Source organism: Atractosteus spatula, chromosome 3 (genome assembly GCF_055471065.1).
Source record: "Atractosteus spatula isolate fAtrSpa1 chromosome 3, fAtrSpa1.hap1, whole genome shotgun sequence".
Taxonomy (NCBI): domain Eukaryota; kingdom Metazoa; phylum Chordata; class Actinopteri; order Semionotiformes; family Lepisosteidae; genus Atractosteus; species Atractosteus spatula.
In genome coordinates, this window is record NC_142708.1 from 55,131,671 (window position 1) to 55,155,867 (window position 24,197).

The 24,197-nt window shown below is 36.3% G+C and overlaps 1 protein-coding gene across 2 annotated transcripts in view; it reads left to right on the plus strand.

Annotated features, from left to right (window-relative positions):
* The first annotated feature begins 1,647 nt into the window (after nucleotides 1-1,647).
* Nucleotides 1,648-24,197, plus strand: part of dmrt1 (doublesex and mab-3 related transcription factor 1) — a 35,750-nt gene continuing 13,200 nt past the window's right edge. Inside the window, exons 1-5 of one of the 2 annotated variants that reach the window (XM_088911252.1) lie at nucleotides 1,723-1,947; nucleotides 4,385-4,568; nucleotides 11,309-11,469; nucleotides 12,619-12,621; nucleotides 23,214-23,385. In XM_088911252.1, the coding sequence (XP_088767378.1) occupies nucleotides 1,723-1,947; nucleotides 4,385-4,568; nucleotides 11,309-11,469; nucleotides 12,619-12,621; nucleotides 23,214-23,385 (745 nt within the window). Of the gene's footprint in view, nucleotides 1,948-4,384; nucleotides 4,569-11,308; nucleotides 11,524-12,618; nucleotides 12,622-23,213; nucleotides 23,386-24,197 lie in introns of both variants that reach the window. The other variant, XM_088911251.1, reaches the window with a different exon arrangement.

The following is a 24,197-nucleotide window of genomic DNA, read 5'->3' on the forward strand; positions in this document are numbered from 1 at the left end:
GTATCCAATTACAAATTTTAAAAAAAAACAATTCAATCAAAACTTTGTTTTTAAAAAAGTGCCTCATTTCCATTTTTTCCCCTTTGTAGTTTTTAAAATAGTAACATCCATAAAAAATACATTGGAACACAATTTGTGTATTCCAGTAAAAACACTTTAATATATATATAAAGCAACCATTTATTTACACATATCTCCACATTATTTATGTCAGCATTAACAATCTGTAGGCAACATTTATTTCCAAGCTGAATTTCTTTCTGTTTTAATTAAGAATTGTTGGATAGAGTTTGAAATAAAGCACATAGGGGAAAGAATATTTAATTATACTGAGTAAATTAAATAATAATAATCATACATTAATTAAAATACATTAATTATGTTGTACAGTTATGAAAAATAAATCAATATTAAAGGTTCTTCTGGGGGATATCTGGCATACTAATGTTATTAGTATTATTCTGAAATTATCTGTTGTTTCACAGAAAAGGTGGCCAAACCAGTTCCTAACTCACCAAAATATTTTTTGAAATCTAGAACAGAACTTCTTATAATAGTTACCGACTGTGAGTACTCTGGTACGCATTTCTGAAGCATTAGAATATAAATAGCTATTTTTTATCCTGGTTCAGATGACAATGTTTCTCTTTTATGTAGCCTGCCTTAGCATTTAGTTGATAAACGTGAAATGTTACAAATGCATGCTCTCCTGCAATGGCTAGGTTTAATATATGAACAATAATGAAAACCCAAACATTTCAGATTAACTAAAATATGGTGGTTGGTTGATAATAGCATAAAAAAAGATGAAATTTATTTTCGTATTTTCTCAGTACAGCAGTCTGTTGAATGTCAAACAAAATGTAATTTACTCAATTACTCAAAGTAATTTATTATGTTATTATTATTATGTGGGTAGCCTCTTCAAATTCTTGCATGGTTTTTATCCCATTGACATTCTATCGACAGATGCTAAAAGACAGCCAGGACGAAATGTGTGAGTTGTGTATTTGTATTTCGATCAATATATCTTTTACACATACTTATACATTTATAATAACCTATAGCTGTAGTGGAAAATGTATCATGATGATTTATATAACCTTAAAAAAGTGCAATGCTGATAAGCAGTTAGAACAAGTGTTTAAATGATTCAATTTTTTTAAAATAAAAAGTTTAAACAGTAGCATGTAGGTTTTTTTCTGTAGAGTTGGTGATTTCCCCTACCTAGAAGTACTCAACAAAACTTAGATTAAATAGCGTGGTTTTTTTTTGTAGAGTTGGTGATTTCCTCTACCTAGAAGCACTCAACAAAACTATTAGATTCAATAGTGCTTTTAAAGAAGATTACTTTAAAGTCAGGTAGTAGATGACGAATGTGGCAGAAATCACGCCGGCTCCTCCTTAACACGCTGTCTGGCTTGTTGGATGGAGGAGGGATTACCTCTCAACGGTTCTCATGATTTCACGGTTTGGGACGTGGAGGTCGATCGAGCCAAGTCTTTGTAGATAGAGCCTTACTTCTGGCCGCTGGCTAGCTGAAAGATAGTTTGTTTCATTTTTAATATTGCAACAGAGCATTGCAGTATTGAAAGCATCAAAGCAAGTCACCGAAACTGCGATTTGTTTTGCCTCGATATAAAAAGAATGAACTTGGCTCCCATGAATACCCCAGCGACAGGAACGTTTGACAGCGCCTTTCAGTCCAGCGTAGCCTCAGCTATGAGCGACGACGAGCAATCGAACCAGCAGCTGTTGGAGTGTGCCGGGCCTATCTCTCCTTCTCACCCTGGCAAGAAATCGCCCCGTAAACCCAAATGCTCTCGCTGTAGGAATCACGGCTATGAGTCACCCTTGAAAGGCCACAAACGATTTTGCAACTGGAGGGACTGCCAGTGTGAGAAGTGTAAACTTATTGCTGAACGACAGAGGGTCATGGCGGCTCAGGTACTAAATCGTACTTTTTTTCCCCTGATCGCGGTCTTTTAATTTGCATAATACAAAAAGTTTCTACGACGTATTGTTGTTTTTAATTTGGTTTTATTGTACCCATACCATGTAGAGATTTCGGCCTTTAACGTAAGAGTTCAGCATGCACGTGCCCTGTCCAAGTACAAAAAGTGTTTGCGAGATATATGTTTATGGATGGGCACTTAAAAAAAGAAAACGATATCTTGTTCTATGTACACATGCACACTCAAGTTTTATTAATGAAAGATTAACTGCATTGATTCCCAAATGGAATTTTGTTAGTGGCTACTATATGGCATGTCACCACGTGGTCCGTCTACAAACTTGAGATTCCTAATAAGATGGATCAGAACTTCTATTTTCAACAACTGTGTGACGTAATTCAAATTGTAAACTTTTAAACCTCGAGCTACCAATTATTTGCTACTTGTGAAATTATGCAAATAATATCTTAACTAGTTAAAATGTTTTCCGGAGGTAAGTAACGAATTCCACTGTTGGTGTTTGTTGTTAAACGAGGTTACAAACTACAGTTTTCATTAACTTGGCATGTTCAGTTGCGTATACGTGCAAACATTTAATAACCAATTAACATTACCCATAGCCTTTTTTTCTTCCACCAAACATGGCTGGACGTTCTAAAACCTGAAGACATTGATATTATCATATTTAATTTTCTTTAAATAGTGAACGTTTACTTGCACGTTTAAACGGCCTTTTGCGGTACAGTTAGCAGCAAGTATTTGCACTGTGCATCTAAAAACAATAATAAATGTTTAAACCTTAAATTTCCTCAATCTGTATAAAAAGGGGAGAATGTAAATTCAAATAAACAAGATGTTAATTTATAGCCTATGTGCACAATATTGTTCACCACGTTTTGCCACTTTCCATCCTTACATTGTTGTTAGTTGATTTAGTCGATATTGTTTGCAAAAAGTACTTTTGGCAATTATGTTTTATATGCCTATGTCTGTGTTTCTGCAACTCAATTGAAGTCTTCAAATGTGAATGATTATTCACACCCTGTGTGTTTAGATTACTTTGACTACTGGAAATCATATCCAGTACTCCCAGTTAGCAGAGAAATGTAATAAAAGCAAAGCACTGTACAACATGTAGGATAGGACCTATTTCTTGCACCAGGGTGATGTGCAGAATCCATTATGCAACATAGAAGCAGCCCCACTACACAGCAGATCACATAGAGATGTGGGAAATTGCTTCACTATTTGATTTATAGGAGAACTTCAGGATGTACAAGCCCATAGTAGAATATAGCACAGACACTGGAGTTGTCCTAAATAGTCAGGACCTAGGTTTAATGTCTCATCTGAATTATGGCATGTCCTAAAGCATATACAGTACAGTGACCCCTGTCACTATACTGTTGCAATGGTTTTAGAAATTCTACTCCAAAGGGAAACATCCTACCTACTCACTATTTACAGCAGCACCCCAGTTTTTCTATAGAGCTCTCTGATCCCAGTACTGGCCAGGCCCAGCCTTGCTTAGCTTTTAAGATCTGATAAGAGCAGGCTAGAAAATGGTAATGCTGCTGTCCACAATGACATACGTGTATTGTATATGTCAAATGTTTCCTTTTAATGGAACACTTGTCCATCTTCAAGTCATAGAATTTAAAACATATTGCTTATTACTAATAATATCTTATCTTCTTTCTACCTGTTTTGATACAGAAGGTTATTTTTGCATCACCTAGTGCACTATGTGGATAGGGTTCAGTCAAAATACCTCTAAACAAAATTTGATGTTATAAATTTCATGAATGGCCTGTTGTTTAAAACAAAGCAGTCTTTTAATAATGGATTTGTAAATCTCTATTTGTGGTACAAGCTTTTTCCTTTGTGATGCACAACATGTTCCAGAACGTGTAACAAATCTTGCTAAAGAGTATAGCATGTACTCAATCATATCTATTTACAAAGTCTGTTCATGAAAATATGGGTGAATTTATGAATAAGCACTTTATATTTGTATATGTAGTGGTATATATACCGCTATGTCATAAAGTATATACAGTATGCAGTACATATACTCATGTATTGTGGCTAAAATTGATAACCCAGCACAGCTGCATTTTTCCTTCTTTGTGAAAGATGTATAACATATCAGTGAGGAGGGGGCAGCATAGGGTAATGGCATAGACTCAGGATCCCTGACTGGAGGAGTCAAGTCTTCTCCACTTGTGCCACAGCTTGTGTCCTGGAGGAAGGTGGTTTGACCCTGATCACTCTAGTCCACTACCTTGTGTGACTGAGCTCCACATCAGGGTTGTGTAATATCACATCCAGAGGGAACGTGCCTGTCCACATTTGTAGCGCGGACACTGGAGCTGCTGACTGGCTTGCTGTAGGAGCCTGACTTACCATATCTTACTGAACCGTTTCAGGTTGCTCTTCGCCGGCAGCAGGCACAAGAAGAAGAGATGGGAATCTGCAGCCTGGTTCCTTTCCCCAACCCAGATGTTGTTATCAAGAATGAGGCCTCTGGAGACAGAGCTTGCCTTTTCTCTGCCCGGGGAAAGTCCCCTCCTTCATCCACATCCAGCCGAGCAACAACCCCACCTGCCACAGGTACACAATACTTGTTTTGGGAGTCTAGACCTTGCCTTACACTGTGAGAACTGAGAACCCACACACTCTTGATAGCTTTAAGTCTAAACTCTACAGCAACCTCAATTTCTTTGAGGTACCAATCCTATAGATCTATAGCAGATAGATCCTGTATGCGAGCTGCTGTCTCAGGCACGTCTCTGAGCTCATATACTCCATAGCCCAGAGAAGTGTTAGGCCTGCTAAACCAAAAGCTACTGTAGTTACTTTGAAGCCAAAAACGCAGGAATTCAGCATTTGAGACATTACGATAATATCTTACACTACAAGTTCTGTTGCACATTGTCTGGTGTTGATTTACCTGAGTGAAATTCTTTGTTCCATGTATTTTGGTAGTGTTGGAACTAAACATTTTATGAGACACTTACCTAATCAGCATTGAAAATAACATCATACAAAACAAAATCCCTGTTAAGGAAAAGGAATAACACAGTGACTTGAGTAGGATTCTTGAGTCTGGACTACATATGCCCACTTCAGGTAGCATGTAGCTACCTGTCTAAGTTCATGCCATTGATCCTCTCCCATCTTAGAGCAAGTGCCCTGCTGAAAAAATGCCAAGCAACAAAGGTTATTATTCCCTAACAAATAAGGCATAAACAAAAGTGGATAAGCAGCAACCACTGAAGCTCAGCAGGTATGAGCCTGTTCAGTACCTGGATGGGACTCCTCCTGGCAAGCTAAGGTTGCTGCTGGAAGTGGTGTTAGTGGGAGCAGTATGGGGTGCTCACCCTGCAGCCTGGGTCTTAATGTCCCAGTATAGTGATGGGGACATTATACTTTAAAAAGGGCCTTGGTCCTTGGGATGAGACGTAATTGAGGTCTTGACTCTCCATGGTCAATACAAATCCCAGTGTGTTTTTCAAAAAGAGTAGGGATGTTAACCCTGGTGTCCAGGCCAAGTTTTGAAGCCCATAGCTTTTACCAAACATAGCCTCCTAATAATTCGTATCTATGTATTGGTTTCATTGCTTTGTTCTTTTGCTGATATATGGTGAGCGTACTGGCACTCTCTGGTTGCCATCGCATCATCCAGGTGGATGCTGTATGTTGGTGGTGGAGGGGAGTCCCCGTTACCTGTAAAGCGCTTTGAGTGGAGTGTCCAGAAAAGCGCTATATAAGTGTAAGTAATTAATATTAAGTCACATCTAAGTTCCTGTAAGTGAGCCATTACACCAGTATAATCAGAGATTTTCCCAAAATATATGAGCAAAGTTTGGCGAGTAAAAACAACTCCATCAGTTTTGTACTGTACCTTTATAAAGTGATTCTGTAAGAACATGCAGTCTACTGCACATTTGAAAACAGGCTTGCTTTATTGGGGAACAAAAGAATGACTATTTGCAAAGAGTGAAATTAAATGCTAGACATGTGGCTGTAGAAGGAGCATTTCAGGTATGAAACTGCCATTGTCGTGTTATCACAAGATTTGGCAATGAGAAAGTAAAGTGAAAGCTAAGATAAAAGAGGCATTTTCTAGTCTTTGTAAAACTGGATCTGAAATGACAAATCTTAAATACAGTATAATCCAAACCTAATTTGTTGAAAAGGCCGCACAACAAAAGAAATGGAATTAAGAACACTTCCTCATTAAATGATCTTAAAGTGTTAAATTTCACATTTTTAATGTGATTCCTCATCTGTTATATAAAAATAGTGGTTTAAATAAATTGCATTTTTATCTGAATGAAATGTTCCTAAAGTAGGAGTTTAGTCTGAAAGGTTCTTTGATAAGTAGTGTTAGGATACAGGCTAACAACAAGAGAACTGTTCATTACGGGTCCCTGATTTGAGGAGCTATCAGGCAGTGTGACAGCACAAATCTGGGAGTGAGATGTTTTTCTTTCTGTTAATTTCATTTGGTGAGTTAAGATGCAGACACAAGTCTTGTATTCTGCTGTCAAATCTGCATCACAATGAGTAATTTAAGGTCTGGCATTCGTTTGTGTGTACACTTTGTACTTGGATAAAGAAGGTGGCATTTAAAATAAAAAAATGACCAATTTACAGAAAATATTTACAATGCTGTAACTGTTTTTTCAAAAACATAATTTGGTGAGATTTTTGTTGTTGAAGTAGTTTTGTTCAGCAACTCCACAACTATTATTTTAAGCAGTTTCAGAACATTTGAACAGATTGCACATCATATACTGTATGTGATTAATTCATGTCTATCAAAAAGAAAACATATAAGAAACAGTGGTTTATGAAGACCAAAGGCTGCAAGAGGTATTTTGGCTTTTCTTTTTCTCTTATGCTCTCTGCTGTCTTTCATGTATTGTTATCAGAAGCCCTTTCAACTTTGTCTTACTAAATAAATACCATATTTACCACCTGTGTTTAAGTTCTTTTTAGTAGTTTGGCTACTTTTATCAGACTGTAAATCTAATACAGAGCCCAGCTGATAGCTGCATTAAATTGCTTCACATTAAACACATACTGTAAAGCCTTTCTGACTTAAAATATCTGTGCAATAGTTGCTCTAATAATATTGTAGAACATTGTTCTCAATCAACTCTAAAGTTTCATGCACTTACAATATCCACAACCTAATTTTTGTTTTGTTGGTGATGGATGTTACGTCATATTGTTATGTTGATTACTCCCTAATGCCCCCATAGGACATAAAAACAAAGTTTGAGACTTTGAGTTATTAAGCATTTGTGGTTTCTCCTGGGCTAATTCCTATAGATGAAACTGGACCTGAAGTCACCAATATGTAGCACAAAGGATTAGTAAAATGGGACAGTTTAACCTATTAGGTTGCTTTATATAGAGATAATGAAAAGCTGTGGTTCATTAGGTATGTGGAAAATGAAGCCTATACAGCATGCTATTATTTTAGTGTCTGTGAATCAACATAGGAGTGATTGTCTTGTGCCAAGCAATGCCATCTTTCCATCACTTCCTTTGGTAATGGCTTGTGGGAGAAACATGCTGTTCTAGTTGCTCTGATAGTGCTTTCAGGAGTTGGAATACCACTTGGGTCAAGGCTGTTTCCCAGATCACAGGGAAATTCACTGATGAAGCAGTAAGAAATGCTGGACTGGTGACAGGTACAAAAGGAGTTGACTGGATATTTGCTGATAAAGGCCTAAAGCATGTGCCCAGTGATAGATCTTTTTCAGTTGCTGTTAAAATGTCATGATTGTTAATTCAATTCTCAATGCCAATTGTATGAAAGTAATACAGTTCTCTTCTTGGCTTCTAACATGGAACTATGTGAGGTATAAATCTTTCTTCTTATGAACATTAAGTGTGGAGCCATCCATTTCCATTGATTATATACCGCAACAGATAACACAAGACTATAATGCATAGGAAAATGCATTCTCATTTGTATTTCAGAATATACCTAAATTGATTTAATACCATAGAGAGATGCAATCAAAAATCTTGTTTTCAAAATTGGTCATGTGGTCTGTAATTCTTTGTTTAGACGTTTATACTGCCTACCTCTTTATGCACAATAAAAAAGGCAGTTTTTCTTAATTTTGATAATATCGCTAAGTATGCATCAGTGTATTAAATGCTGTATTAACATATTCAGACGTTTATTTTCAATACAATATAAGAATGAGAAAGTTTTTATTGCTCTCATCTTCAACTTTGATTCAGTATTTGAATTAAGTTTTGTAGTATGCATTTTATACTTGGCACCACCAGATGGCGAACGTCAGTTGTACATGCTCATTAAGACACAAGGAAAGCAACGTCTTTAAAAAAGTGTGACTATTGAATCATTCTGTTCTATGGCAACGCATGCAGAATGGTTCAGAATCCCAAAAGAATGTGACCTAGTGAAAAGCATTCATTATATTCGTCTATCTTATATTGCTTCAAGCAGTGGCCATACACTTTATTTGTTACGCCGGGGCATAACATTATTAGCCTGAGACTTTCAAAGTAAATCCCCTGAATGTAATTTCAGTTGAAGACGAATATTAATCAGAGTAATGAATTTACCTATGTCATCTCTGCTAAATATAATATCACCACTCCTACGCAAAAAAGAATTGTTGTCATTTTCCAGATACCTTTTGATTTGTTGCAGTTGTAAGTGATGATGTTCCTTTTGATACTCAGCATATTTATCTTTATCCATACATGTTTTCTGAAAACTGTATCATTGATAACGTCATGGAGAATTACTATAACCAGTGTGTTCTAAATGTTTCTCGCAAGCCATCATGAAATAAGCAGGAAATAATGGTGGACACGTGGAGCTGGTATGCTGTTTTGTAGGATTGCCTCTATCCATGGTCCCATTTGTATACTGTGTGTATCAAATTCCATTGCTCTATAGTGCAGAAACTTACAATAATTTATCATTGTCATATATTTGTCATATCCCAGGGAAACAATTGGAATATGTTTTAATAGTTTACAAGTAATTTCTGAAGTAGTGCATACTCTCTCCACAAAATATAAAAGTCTAAAAGAAAGCTAAGAATTGTTTAATCCACAAAAAGTATATTTGATATTTAAGGTATCCTAGTGCATTCAAATTTGTGACTGAAAGACCAGCTTAAATTTTTGCAAATTGCCTTTTGGAAACATTGATGTGATGTTAATACAAATAGTGAATTATAAAAGGTGAGATACAGAAATGTAAACAAGATGTCTATATTATGCCTTTTAAAATTGTTGGTACTATATCTAGTACCATTGTTTAAAAGTCTTTGTATTATTAATGTACTTTGACGGGGCTTGGAGATGTAATAAATGTGGATTGCTCACCTCTTTTTCTTTCAAACTTTGTAGAAGTGTAATTATTTCTAAACTGTTTCTTTGAAAATATTTGATGTCATCGAGTATCACTAAAAACAGACACAAAACTATTAAAATCTGTTATGTGTCAGATTACATGAAATGCTCTTTTGACTTACCCAAATTAAACTTGTTAGAGGCACAAAGTACCATCACAAGTTTTAGTCTGCATACAGTTTTGTTCAGTTTTGTTCTTGACATCTCTGTGTAGTTGTAGATGGCTTTCAACAGTCTGGATTTCTACAATGTGCAGCAATAGTTGATGATAGAACACACAGGTCAGCCTTTTCTTCAGTTTTAATACCACAAATGTCTGACCACAACTATTAGTCAGACACATTCATTCCAGTTTAAAATGACACCAACTAAAAACACTAATTTATTTAGAATTTGTAAAATTCTTAAATGTGAACTTCCTTGTTATTGGTAAACACAGTAGTAATGAGTTTTTTCATTATTATTCTTATTTAAAGAAATGTGTTAAACTTGTGAGCCAGATTAAAGGACTTTATTGCCTTTGTTTACATTTTTCATTTGGTGGAGAGTTTGGGAGTTGTTAACTACATATTCATACCAGTAATATGACACGAGAAGACAGTCCAGGTTTGACTGTACATTCACACACACACATATACAGTATACAGTGTATATACAGTATATTATACTGAAGGACCACTTTCAAATTTGAGAAAAGTGGCCCAGGGTTTTTGCTCAATTTAAGCCAATATATTTTGTAGCCACTACTAAAACAATATGTTTTAGTAGATGCAGCTTTTCAGTTTCAGCGGTTGTTGATCAGTTTGATCTTCCACTAATTGATTTGGCCAAGGAATATTAAAAAGAGTTGTTTGGAAGCTGTTGGATCCTGTAATACAGGAGGTGAAAGTTGGGTGGCTGATGTAGCTGCCTGGTTGCCTGGTGTTGTGATCTGATGACTTGACATGGGGGAGGCGAGCTGCTGCCTGCACAATATGGCTAAGACCTCTGACAGGTGGGAACAGGCTGTCTGTTGTCACACCTCACCATTTGTTCAGAAGCTGGTAAAACAGCACACATCTGCTGAGAAATCAGAGGCTTGCAGATTCATCTACATTTGGGTTTCACATCCCCAGAAGTGTATCCCTACTCCAGAAACAAGAATTAATTCACTAGCAATTTCAAAACACCAATTAATTCATAAACTGAAGTACACAGAGAAAGTACACCACTTTACGGTTGATGTGTAAATTGATACATTAGAAAATGCTTCACTGCAGATGGTAACAAGGGGCTCATTTGTTGATTCCATAGTGTGATTTTCTAGCTCACATAATGCAAACACTGCAGGAGTCTTAGTTGTTTCAAATACAGTTGCTAACATTTTTAATGGTTACTGGCAAAGAAGATGATGAGAGTCAAAAGTTTGTAGTTTAAGGTAATGCAAAAAAATCAGCTTCTGTGAATATTTTAATTTTGAGGTCTTAAAATGTTTGTCTTGATTTTTCACTAAATTGTCACCTACTGTTGTAGTGTAGTTTGTCTGTAATACGTCTTATATTGGCAAAAAACTCACGATCAGTTAGTAGTGTTCCTTCACTTTAAACACTAGTGAAAGACATAGCAAGCTGAACATTATGTCTGCATTAAAAATGAAAGTGGTAGAAGCTCAGAGCTGCTATGCCTCAACACCTAAGGAAGCCTTCTTGAAACAGAGCAGTTCAGTAATGTAGTGATTGTGTCGGTATACAATGTTCGACCCTCCATACATCGGGTTTCGTATCCACAAAATGTGGCTCAGCTGGCCAGCTTTCTTCGAATGAATGCTGGCAATTGTGAAACTGTTTCAAATGAACCTTCTCTTGAAACAATTATTACAGCTGGCCCGGTTCACACGAGTTGGTGTTTGTATTGAGTGCTGAGCTGCAGTCCAAGTGATCTCTTTTGATTTGCAGGGAGCCGTTCCAGTCAGCAGGACAGTCCGTCTGCGGCCAGCAGAGGGTATGCAGAGGGCACTTCTGACTTGATTGTAGATGCTTCCTACTACAGCAACTTCTACCAGCCACCTCTCTACCCTGCATACTACAGCAACCTATACAACTACCAGCAGTACCAGGTGCTCAAGGCTCATAATTTGTTCCTGCGGCCTCTCATGTGTGACGTGAACCAGGTGGGGCTGCTCTCCACGCATTAGGCAGAACCATAGTTTTGCATAATTAAAGGCAGGAGAATGGTTGTACTATATAGATAATTAGCTGCAGTTTACTTTAGCATCATCATTAAAATAGAAGAATACAGTAGGTACTGGCACAGTATTTTATAAAAAAATGTCACCTGTTCTCCTAAAACTAGAGCTCAATTGATAAAATGTTCCAATGAATTTGTGTTGGAAACAACCCTGATGTAATAATACTGTATTTGTGAAAATAGTTAGGTTGAAAGTGTTACAAGTTGTCCTGTTAAAACGTTTTACAGCTTGCGAGTAACATTAAGAAATTGTTGGGACAATTAAACTTCAGGAACTTCAGTTTAGGAGAGAAGGTTTTATATATTGGTAGCTTTTCTTAGAAATTTCCATAATTTTTGTATTATTTTCTATATTATAATGAAGTTAATATGTTGAGGAATCTTGAGCAATGTGGATAGAGAAAATTCATCACACACAACAAAAGTTGAATGTACTGTTAATCTAAGGAGAAGAAGGACATGAGAAAGTCTTGTCAGTACGTAATTATTGATCATTTTCAAATGGGACACCATTCTCAATGCAGTGTTTTTGGTTTCTTCAATGATTAAGCTTATGTAATAGTAGTGATTCCAAACAAAGTTGAAGAGTGCTTTAGACGTTAGGAGGAGTGCAGTCCTAACACATTGTGTTAATATTCAAAGGAACCAATCCTTTCTATTGAAAGTGTAGGACTCTAATTTGGGACTCTATTGTTTGTGCGGTGCTCTTTTGTTTGTGTGGAGTTTTATAGTTGCCAAGAAAAAATGGGGAGCTCATGAGAGGTCATTGTAGAGAGAGTGGTAGAGGGATAGAAAGTGAACAAAAGCCTGTGTTATAACCTTCCTATTAGTATTTTGTTGTTTTTATAATAAAACTGTGTTTCTGATTGAGAAGAAATAAAAATTGTTACTCAAGCACAATATAACGGGTAACGCTTTACACAGGACTATAATTAGCCAGTCTATATACACTATTGCTGAATTAACAGTTTCATTAAAAACAAAACAACACAAAATACAGAAATGTTCAATGAGGAAGCAAGTGTGAGTGGAGAACCAAGAGAGAGTGTCATGATCTATCATTAAATAACTTTCATTTATTTACATTGCAAGGAGACATTTTTTGATATTGCCTATAAGCCATTGTTAAGTATTAAGGCTTGCAGGATGTGTCTAGCCAAATCAGTATTAGCAATCAGAATCTCTTTTTAGTCCTCTTTTTTTTCCTAGCTATGAAGTGATAGCCTTTTCATGCAGGAGGACAAAAACCAGGCCACACAAGAAAAGTGGGCCTGGAAATGGTTTATTAAAGAAACACAGTACAGGAGAACGATGTAGGTCTTGATAGTAAACTGTTGTTGAGAACAAGCTGCGACGTGCAAGAGTAGTCGTGCAAAGTAGCAAGAGGACAGCGATGGGTCACACACAGGTCCGTCTTACCGAGACCGTGATGTTGATGGTGGTTCCTGTCAGTCCACCAAATCTGTGTTTGAGTTGGCAGGAGCTGCTTGCTGGCGAGGTCACATTCTCTTTCAGAGAATGGTAATGCACCGTGATGGCAGTTACGCCACCGTTCCGACTGACTGGGCAAGCACAGCAGAAAGGTGTGCTGCCTTCATGGTGTGGTACCCCTCTGCACAGTGTTTACATTTTCCGGATTCCCTCGGGCGAAACTGCAACTTATTCTGCCACTGGGAGTTCTTTAACCCTTATCCAAATGAGGTAATTAGCACACACTGTTGAACAGCCATCATATCCATTATAGTCTCCTAGACCACAGTGCTGCCGTATGTTTAACATGAGTATTATGAGTGTGCAGGCATTCTGTGTGCATTGACGTGAAAGCAAGGTTATCATATTTACATCTGGTAATTAAACGGTGAGGGGAGAAATATATCATGCTTGGAAATGCGGAATTTTTTATATTTTATATTTTGTGCACTTCATATTCTACAGGAGCATCTATCAACTAGTTTTACAGCAAACAAAATTAAGTATTTCTTCCACAGTTCCTATCATAACAATTCATCACAAAACTTTACATAAAAATTTCAATAAAACTTTGTTTTTGGTTGTGTCATTACTTGTATGGGTGAAAATAGAAACATATGTGTAAAAACAGCACAAAAACAAAGTTTAAAGGCTCAAAATGAACAAAGTTCATGCATCTTTAAGTTCTTGCCATTTGTCTTTTAGATGCATGTTAATGCATCAGTTTTTTTATTTCCTTAAGGGCCTGCTTGAAAAATGTAAATTTCTGGAAAGTTAAGTTTTTCTTATTCTTCAGTTTGTTTTCATTTGTATAATAAGTATTTGGGGGGGGGTTAAGAATTTTAGGAGCAATGTAAATTAGTAGATAAATAATTATCGGTCCTTTATAAGGTGCAAATCAAATTTAAGCAAAATTTAATTACAATATTTATATACTGGTCAGTCTCAATGTGTAGCAGTCTTTTAATGATATTGCCATGAAAAGAAATAGTATGTGTTTTTGGTGCCCTTTTTGTAGTTCAAAACAGTACAATTTCAAGTTAAATAATAGTAAATTATGCTATGTTAGGCAACAGACTGTTTTGGTCTAATGATGCCTCAGTGTACCTTATGAGGGAGCAAAGACAAAGGGAGACCCAAGGATAAAGCAAAATAAAATAAATGACCAGGTAATTAAGTCCTTATACATAAATGCCAGGGTTATTTGAAATAAATTACATGCAGTAGAACCTACCACATTAGCAGGCAATTAAGATGTTATTGGAATCATGTTTTAGAGGAACAAGGCTAACCGAAAATGTTGGAGACGGATGTAACATTAGTGGACACACTCTGTTCTGGAGAGATAAAAGAGGGGGAGGTGTAGCGCTTTGTTGTATATCAAAAAGAGTATTCAGGCTCAGGAACTAACCCTAGAAGAATCAAGAGTCTGTGAATCTTTCATGTTTTATGTAGTCAGGTCATATTATACATAATCTATCCAACCATTTGTTAACCACTTTTTCCAATCCAGGGTGGTAGGGGGAGCCAAAGCCTATACTGGCAAGCAATGTGCACAAGGCAGGATACACCCAGGACAGGATGCCAGTCCATCACAGGGCAGACAGACAGAAACATGTCCACACTCACACAAGACACTTTTCCCAGAAGGCAATTAATCTACCTGTATATGTTTGGCCTGTGGGAGGAAACTGGAGCACACAGAGGAAACCCACACAAACACAGGGAGAACATACAAACTCCACACAGATAGCCCAGAACCCAGGACCCCAGCGCTGTGAGGCAGCAACGCTCACCAGTGAGTCCCCGTGCCACCCGTATTATATATAATATACAAAAGCCAGTGACATGACTCCAACAGTCGCTCAAGACAGGAAATGTATAATGTAGTGCCTCTCCGTCAACAACTGGCAGATGACACTTAATGTAAACAAGGCCAGAGTATTACATTCAGGTTGCAAAAACAAACTATACTTACAAAATTGGAAAAGCTACACTGGAAGAGGCTGCCTACTATATGAAAATGACTTCGATGTTTATGTTCACACATCATTTACATGTTCCAGACAATAAAGAGAAACAATAAGAAAGGCAAACAAAATGTTAGTATATACTGTAGTTAAAAGCATAGAATATACATCAAGGGCAGTGACTGTATGTAGAAATTATGTAATGCACTAGTAAGACCTTGTTTAGAATATGGTGCAAAGGTAGATCTTAAATTCCACATAAAATTTGCTTGATTTGCATATTATCTCTATTTTTATAAAATTAGTTTGAAGAATTAATAAAAACGTTAAAAAATATGTCCCAATCTTGCAGGTTATTTTTGGTCTATTGGCATTTTACATTTATTTTCATCACCCCTAATTTATCATGAGTACTAATATATGTATTCACATGCCATACCTGAATTTAAATCTGTCATAGTTTATGTATGTTATGAGAGAAGGAGAAAGAATTTCATCTTAGTGAAGGGGTTTATACTTTGGGAAATTTCCACATTCCTCTGAACATTAATTTTTTAGATTTATGTTAAAAAGTTTCTCGTTGTATCAGAGAACTCAAGTGTGAAACAAATTAAATCTATATTTCTTCAAGGATCTAATCTGAGTGTTTTATTTTGCGATAGTGCTGATAGGGCTATATCTCATGGTGTCAGCGCAGTTGAGATTCTGATGGTAACATATTGTTCTGGGGTCACTGCTTCTGTCAAGCAACAGCAGGTTGGAACAGAATTGCAAAGGTTAATTATATTGTCTATCAAGCAGGGCACAGTGAAAGCATCTCATTGTTATATTGGAGAAAGCAGAACTTTTACACGGAGCTTAGTGAAGTGTAAATCCAGGTAAATATAATCGGCTAAAAATCCAAACATAAAAGTCTATGATGGTACAGCCCAAAACTGTCATAGTGTTACTACTGAAGGACATTTGAAATCCTTATTGCTAATAAGTGCTCAATATTTGGGATTTTAATAAGAACTGTTTTTTCATTTTATTTCCCAAATTCAAGCACATAATACAACAGTATATTTTACTTTAATTTTCTGGATATTCCTTGATTATTACAGCACGCTAATAGATTTGAACTGAATTCCAATACATTTGCTACACAGAATTCAGCTAAAGATGGAGTAGTACTGTAAGTGTTAACATTTTGAAGTATCTTATTCAGTAGGAAATGCTTTAAAGAATTGAGGAGCACATACTCCTTAAATAAATGCTTGATAACTGAAACATCAGCAGGGGTGTGTCAAAACATTTTGTGTTAATATTTAATGTGCAGTACCCATATGTTTGCTGTCCTGCAAAATATTATATTTAACAGAAATTCTGTTCATGTTCATTCTTCCAAAATAGTAATTGGTTCTGTAATTAAGTGAATATTCTCTGGTGAACGTCCTGGCACTTTATGATAAAAGTTGCTACAGTCTTTCCTGCACTTTCTGAATGTTTTTTTTTGTTTTAAACACTCAATACATTATTTTAAATTTCACATCTTTTGTACAATGTTAAAGTGATTAGTGAACTGCCTTCAACATACTGATGGCACGACACGAAGGTGTCTTTCTCTTGATAAGTATTCTTTATTTGTTGTGTTTTCCCATTCATGATTTTCACCAGGCTTGACATTAAACAGGTTAAATAATCAGATCTCATGTGCCCAATCAATTTTCTCACTAATGGGGTGATTTAGTGCTTAAGTAACAGTTACATTCACTTGCGTTTACCAATTAGCAATGAACACTCATTTAAACAATGATACTAACTGAGTCATTATCAGCTTGGTGAAATGGCTTCTCACATATACTGCTCTTGTTCAAGAACTGTTTTGTTCTTTAACCCAAACTTGGCATGTTTCATTCTTTGAGTGTACTAGGACAGTATAATTCCTGTGTGGCAAAACTCTCAATGGCTGGCTAACCATCATTTTGTTTGCAAAATTCAAAGTACCATTGTCTTCTGAACCACAGCACCAACTGAATTCAAATCAGACATCTTTCAGACTTGCACCCCACAGGATGGAGCTATGTTTAACTTCCACACTGGGTCACCAACTGCTTGGTGAGACATGCCCAATAACTCTTAACTGCTGTTCTTCAAAACTTGTTTCCTGCAGAAAATGAGGTTGATGTGTGATCACCATTTTGGTCTTAAACTTCTTAAGCTAATGCTGTCTTAGGAGCCACTACACACATTGTTTATGTAGAACAAAGTAGAAACTCTTACAAAATTAGCTAATATAAATGCATAGGAGTATTTCCTGAAGTGTATTCATTAAGGACAGTATAAAATATAGGCAGCATATTAAAAGGCTGGTAGTAGTCATACTGTATACTGTATAATGTACGTGAGGTATACATTATATTATTTAATTACACAGGAGCAACATAGTGTAGTGAGTATTGTAAATCTCTGGACTTAGCGGTGAGTTGTGGGTCCAAGTCCTTGCTGTAGACACTGCTGTTGTACCTTGAGTAAGGTACTTTACCCCACTTGCTCCAGTCCACCCTGGAGGTCCACACCCAGCTGTAGGTATAAACTGGAACCAGCATTGCTGGAGGTGGACTGATATTCTGTCTGGGTTGAGAGGAATGTGCTCTCTGATCCACTTCCTCCAAAGAACTCTGAATGATCACTGGCCTGATGAGCCATTGTGTGTGGCTACCTGTTTAAGTAAATATAATACAATGATATAATACAGGGGTGCAAAGGAACAAGTAAAATTTAATTCCATGCTGAAAAGAGGAGAAAAGAAACACTATGTTCCAGCTGTGGAGCCTTCTTCAGGTGTGTGTGAGAGAGGAAAACCGGAGGTTGGTAAAGCATGGGAAAACAAAAGCTGGGAATGGAGAGGAGGTGGGAGCAGGAGAGAAGCAGTATCCACACTCTCTCTCTCAACTGAATAAGGCTCCACAGCCAAAACGTTGTGTTTCTTATCTTTTTGCTAGCTTAGAATAACCCTTTACTTGTTCCTTTGCAACCTACGCATGCGGATGCAGCTACCTACTTGAACTAATACAGGGGTGGCATGGTAACATTGTAGTTAGCATTGCGGCTCTGCATTCCGTTCTGGACCTAGGGTGCTATCTCCGTTGAGATACTGTGTTCTCGCCGTGGTTGTTTAGGTTACCTCCAGGTGCTCAGGTTTCCTCCCAACGTCTAAAAACACACTGGCAGGTTAATTGGCTTCTAGGAAAATTGGCTCTGATGTGAGTGTGTTCATGTCTGTTTTTGCGCCTTTCTACCCTGTGAAGGACTGGCGTCCTGCCCGGGATGTACCCTGCCTGTGCCCGTTGCTTGCTGGGATAGGCTCGGGCTCCCCTGTGACCTGAATTTGGCAAATTCGTTAGAAAATGGATAGACGAAAAACCAAAATAACAAAAAATACAATGATATATTTCCCAGTGAGAGTGTTAAGATGGCGATGCTTTATTTGTGATTTCAGCAAAATGGAAATGCCTCTGGTTTTCCCTTTAGTGCATGTCTGCAATACCTGTTTTTGGGACAGACTGCAGGTTCCTAGACACATTGTCAGGTGGCTAAATACTGTACAACTTCGGGGGCAACTACAAAAAATGTCTTTATCTTAATGCACTGTAAGAAATTGCCTGTGAAAGATCTCTGGGTCCATTGAGTGCAGTGTGATATATCATGGTGCAATGCTCATAACTCAGATTCTGGCTATGTGATGATACAAAGTGGCAACAGCAGGGAGAGAAGGAAGCCTGTGAAAAAATGTTTAGCTACTGTATGTCTACTAAAAAGATACAGACAGTTTGAGCCATAGACACAGAATGGGGTATTGAGTAAGAATTTATGGTTTCCCTTTTGCAAATTATAAGATTAATTTTGGGGAGAAGAAGGTACAGTGTTTCCCTAGTCACATAATTAATCATTCATTTAGTTTTAATTGCATACTTAAAACAAAAAACATCATTTTTATTGCAGCTCTCAGCTAAATACTTAATATCACTAGTATCTTGATTTTTTTAGTATAGAAAAGAATAAATTATGATTTCAAATGATAACTTCACAAAATGATTTGTCTACATTTCGAAATATTTCAAACATTCCAAAGAGGACATAATTTACCATGTATATGTGTTGTGGTTTGTTACAGTTAGTATTAGCAGTATTGCATATTTTTTTATGTTTTAACCTGTTATTTATGTTTTTCTCAACTGGGTTATTTTATTTTAACCTTTGTAATTTGAAGAAAACAAACATAAAACAGATTTCACTGCAGTTATCTTATGTTTTGGAGTTTTGAGTTTGTCCTTAAAGCAACTCTAAATCACTAAAGCCATCGTGACTGCCTCTTAACTAAAATCATTAGCTGGCAACAAAACTGCCGAAGCCCCAGCTGCTTTAAATGTGTTTGCAATGGTGAGGGAACTTAAAACTGAACACAAATCTACCAAAAAAATCATCAAATTATATTGTCTTTTGCTAAAAAACTATTATCTAGAAAGGTAAAAGAACTATAACTTTGGTCATATTTTATTGGCATGACTGTGAACAGTAACTACTATAACATAAACTAAAAACCTCCTGTAACTTTCTTGTCAAATAAGCAGATCCAAACTCAAAGTTGGTGCTTTTCCTTGCAAAAAAAGGTAGTTATTGTTATTATTGTAGTTGTTGTTGTCTCACCTTTTTCTTTTTCTTAATTTAAGACACTTTTACATGAGGATGTCTCATTCTTTAGAACAGGGTTTCAACTTTTATAAACATGGAACACACAACCATGATCAATCTAGACTTTTAATCAGCTGAAAAAAAATTAAAATACCCTGAAGTTAATATCGGAAGAGCTTGATTTCTTTATTTGTTTTGAAATGAAGTGTGTTTCTCTGCATTGATGGATTTTTTCAGTCTATCTCAGTTCGTAAGTTAGTCCCACGGTGCATATGGCCCGGGAAAAAAATAATACAGTAGACTTGTCTCCTTGGCAAAATATATTTACGCAAATGTGTGCGTGCATGGTAAGTAAGGAAATGATAAATGAAAAATCAAATAATGCAGGCAGTTTCACAAATTCAAATTTTGGGATCTAGTTATATGTGGTATACCCCTCGATAAGGCTTGTAAACTGAAAACAAGTATGAAGGTGAAAGAAAGAAGTACGAAGGGGAAAGGCAAGTCAAGAAAAGTGTGTGACTTTGGGAAGTTAAGAGGTGGGATGATAGTGACCAGTTTGGCGCAGATGTATGACAAGAATGAATCTTCGATTCATGCAATTAGAGATAGAAGGAAGGCTATTCATGAGAGCTATGCCTCTGCTGTGTTCCCTGCTTTTTATTATTGAAGTTTATTTAATCTGTTTTGTACACTGTATTTGTTACATAACTGTCTTCATAACACTTTGAACTGCATACATACACTTATAATTGATTTTAGTTGTTTAAGGGAGGGGAATAGGAGGGACTAAGTTGGGTGTTTTGATTATACACAATTCTGAGTACACAGGTTATGTCAGGATCCTAACTACCGTGTAAAACACATGTCTACTCTAACAATAACTAATTGTCCTTAAAATTAACCTGTCTTTCTCTTCTAAACAACAACAAACATGCATAGTTTTATTGGCACAGATGACTGTTGCAATGGATGCAGTCAAGTGTTTATTCCTGACCTTCTCAGATCATCCAGTGCTCACAGTAAGACTCATGAGATATTCAAGAATGTTGTAAGCCTTCTTGGTGTTGTCCCATGATAAGTAATGGGTATTATTACTATTTAGAAAAAGCTTGAGTGTGGGCATAGTAAAATGACAAGGAGGCTAGCACAGACTGAAAGAGCAGCCACAGAAATAAGAATTTTCTTGCTGCCATGTTGTCACATTCATTTTCAAATATGCATGTGTCCTTCCCATATGCTGCCAGAAGAGAAATATCTATAGATTATCCTGTTCAGCAGCGTCTCTGAACTTGTTGTGACAACCTGGACAGGCATCTCAAACAAAATCAGCTACCCTCACAGTTACTACAGGCGTGGGGTGTGGTAACTTGGAACTAAACCATTACAGATGTCTAAAGTAGAGTGACTTTCTACCCCATTCTAACACTTTGGTCCAGGGTGTGTCAATTGCAGATGTTATGTTTAATATTCACAGTTGTAGTGTTACCCTGAGTGAAGTGAATTAATTGCAAAACAAAAGCAAAAAAATACTTTACTATTCCACATTTTAAAGAAAATAATCTATTGTTTCTGTATGAACCCTGGCTTTTTTTCAGAGATGTGCAAACTTAATTTGTGTTGAAACATTTTTAGTCTGTTTCCTATTCTGTTATCTCTTAGTGGGACAATACTTCATTCTTTTATTAAGTGACATAATTCAGATTTTTTTGGAGAGGGAAGTTGGAGTATTAGTTAAATGACCCTATTCTTTATAAGCAGTTCACTTTTTTAATTAGTAAAAGCAAGCACAAATTGACAGTGATATGCTGAATATGCGTGTCTACTGGTTTACGTTTATCTAAGCATGCATCTTAAGACTTAGAATACATTGGAAGAAACCTGGTGTAATGCAGGTAGAAAATGAAAATATAAGGGTGGCGTACATTATCCAGACAGTTGATGGTGCCAGATAAGAAACCTTCAGGTAGGTAGGAAGTAGAGCAGTGAAAGTTTTTTTTTCAGTTATTAATGATGCCCGGGATGTATTGTGTGCTACTTTAAAAATTCAAAATTTTATAATCTCAGATACTACAGAGATATCTCAACCATCTGAAAAACTCCACAGAGAGTCCATCTCTAAAATTATATTCTGTAGTACGTGTGTGCTAGTAAACAGCTTGATACATAATCTTGATACATAAGGTTATGTAATGGATTAAGAACTAATACGTTTAAACACAGGATATATTTTCTAGATAATAACAATACCAAAATACATTTTAGTTCTAAGTGCATCTAAATAGTAAAACTTCATCTTTCTACTGTATATATCTGTGGTCTTTGAAACAGGTTACTTTGACCCATAGGTCCATTGAAACTGTCAGAATAGAAAGGAAGACATTTTGAGAGCACTTTAAATGAAGAGAAAGTTATTTTGTGATGTTGCAAAATGAATTTGAGATGTCATCAGTTGATGTTGAGATATCTATTTTATCTCTTCAAGATATGTTGAAGTCATCTAGAGATAAATGTGAGATACTGATATCTTTAAGTCTTGTTAATAATATGTTTTACATCAATTTAAATATATCTGAAAATGATTTTTAGATAAATTGAAATGGATTTAGAGGAATCTTAACATTGTAATTTCACATATCAATTAAAAAAACAAAGACTGAGATACTTAAGCAAATTACTTTTTAATGGTTGTCTTGGATAAAAATCATTTAAATGTATTTTAATTTTAAAATCATTTTGGATCATTTTGAGATTTCTCTGTTATTAGTACTATGTAAGTCAAGGTCTAAAAACGTCTGTCTCCAGCTGTGCTATATAAGTGGTTTGTTTTAATTTTTTTCTAAGGATTATAGAAGTCATACTACAAGTGTTTGTGGCTATTTATTTAAATGTTATTCGGGGTAAGTTTACTTTAGACCTTTTAAATGGAGTACACTGTTTTAAGAATATGCCATAACCCAAGCCAAGGAAAGTCGCATGCAACATTTGACTTAAGGTAAGTTAGTAATCTCTCATTTATTACATGCATCCAACAGACCTGACCGTAAAAATGTTTAAAATGAATACACTTTGATTTGAGTAGGAACATGTTTCACCGCAGTTGGTGGTGATTCACCAGAGTTTCAAGATTTTCATCTTGGAAACCATTTCACCCATTTACCCCAAAACATCTTTTTTTTACTTTTTTAGTGTTTTATATATTGTATAGATTGTTTGAAGCTCAAGACTGATTATAAGACTGTTTGAAGTAGTGGTAATGGTATTTGTGATAAGTAATTAATGATGTTGAGGTGTCTGATTCAAATTAAAATCCCACTTAATGCCCCCTGAATTAATGCCCAGTTTAAAATTCACAAATCCCTCAAGTACAGCATTTCATCTGTGAGTGAAAGTGATTGAAGGCAGAGGGCATGTATCTGACCTAGTTCAAAGCATGTTCACAGATAATTGTTCAGAATTTAACCAAGGATTTGCCTTTGTCTCCTGGTTTTCTGTACAGATGCAAAATGGCGAGAATCGCCTGCCCAGTCATAACATGGGTCCCCAGTATCGGATGCACTCATATTACTCAGCAGCTTCCTACCTGAGCCAAGGATTTGGGAACACAGCCTGCGTGCCTTCAGTTTTCACCCTGGAAGAGAACTCCACAATCTCAGAGCCAAAGTCAAACAGTAAGTGCTGCACTTTACATTGATGCTCTCAAAGGCCCATAAATTTTTATCAAGATTGTCTCAAGAGTACAGGAGAGTACATCTGGAGGAGCTGTACAGTAAACTCATGGGTGCTGTAAAAATAAGACATTACTGATGCTATTTATACTACTCTTTCTGAATTTTAAGAAGCATTGACTAATATCTTATACAATATTTTATAGTAGAAGTTCCACTGGGTTCAATACCTTAATTCAGCTTTTAATTATCATCATTGGTGCCTGAAAAATGCTTGTTTCTTGTGTTTTTATATATAGACCACACTCTTTGGAACTTGAAGCTTGTCACCTGCTGGTCTCTGCTTATGATTTTCCCTTGTTGATTTTCTTTTGTTTCACAATGTGGGTACCCCCCACTTTGTCAGGACGGCTTGACATGAATCATTACAACATGAAAATATTCAAATACAGGGTGGTCTAGTCAGAACTCCATAAGCAGTTTATAAGCTTGGCATTGACTTGTGCATAAGTTAAATTATGTTGTCAGTGACCAAACAAATAACACAGCAATGAGTAGCATTAGAATCGCATGCTTTGTTTGTTGTACAAATTGTGCTTACATTATAAAGATACTTGGTTGTGTCCTTGCTCCCCTAAAATTCTATCATTATAAGAACAAATTTAGAAAGATATTTTCTGAACAAAAATAAGGTGGTTGACGTATTACACTATACTTTTCTCCAGCAGTCAACAATATCTTTGTGTACTGAGGAATGTTTTAACAGGGGTAAAGCAAGCAGTGACCTTGTGTAGCTACACCCTATCACTAACAGA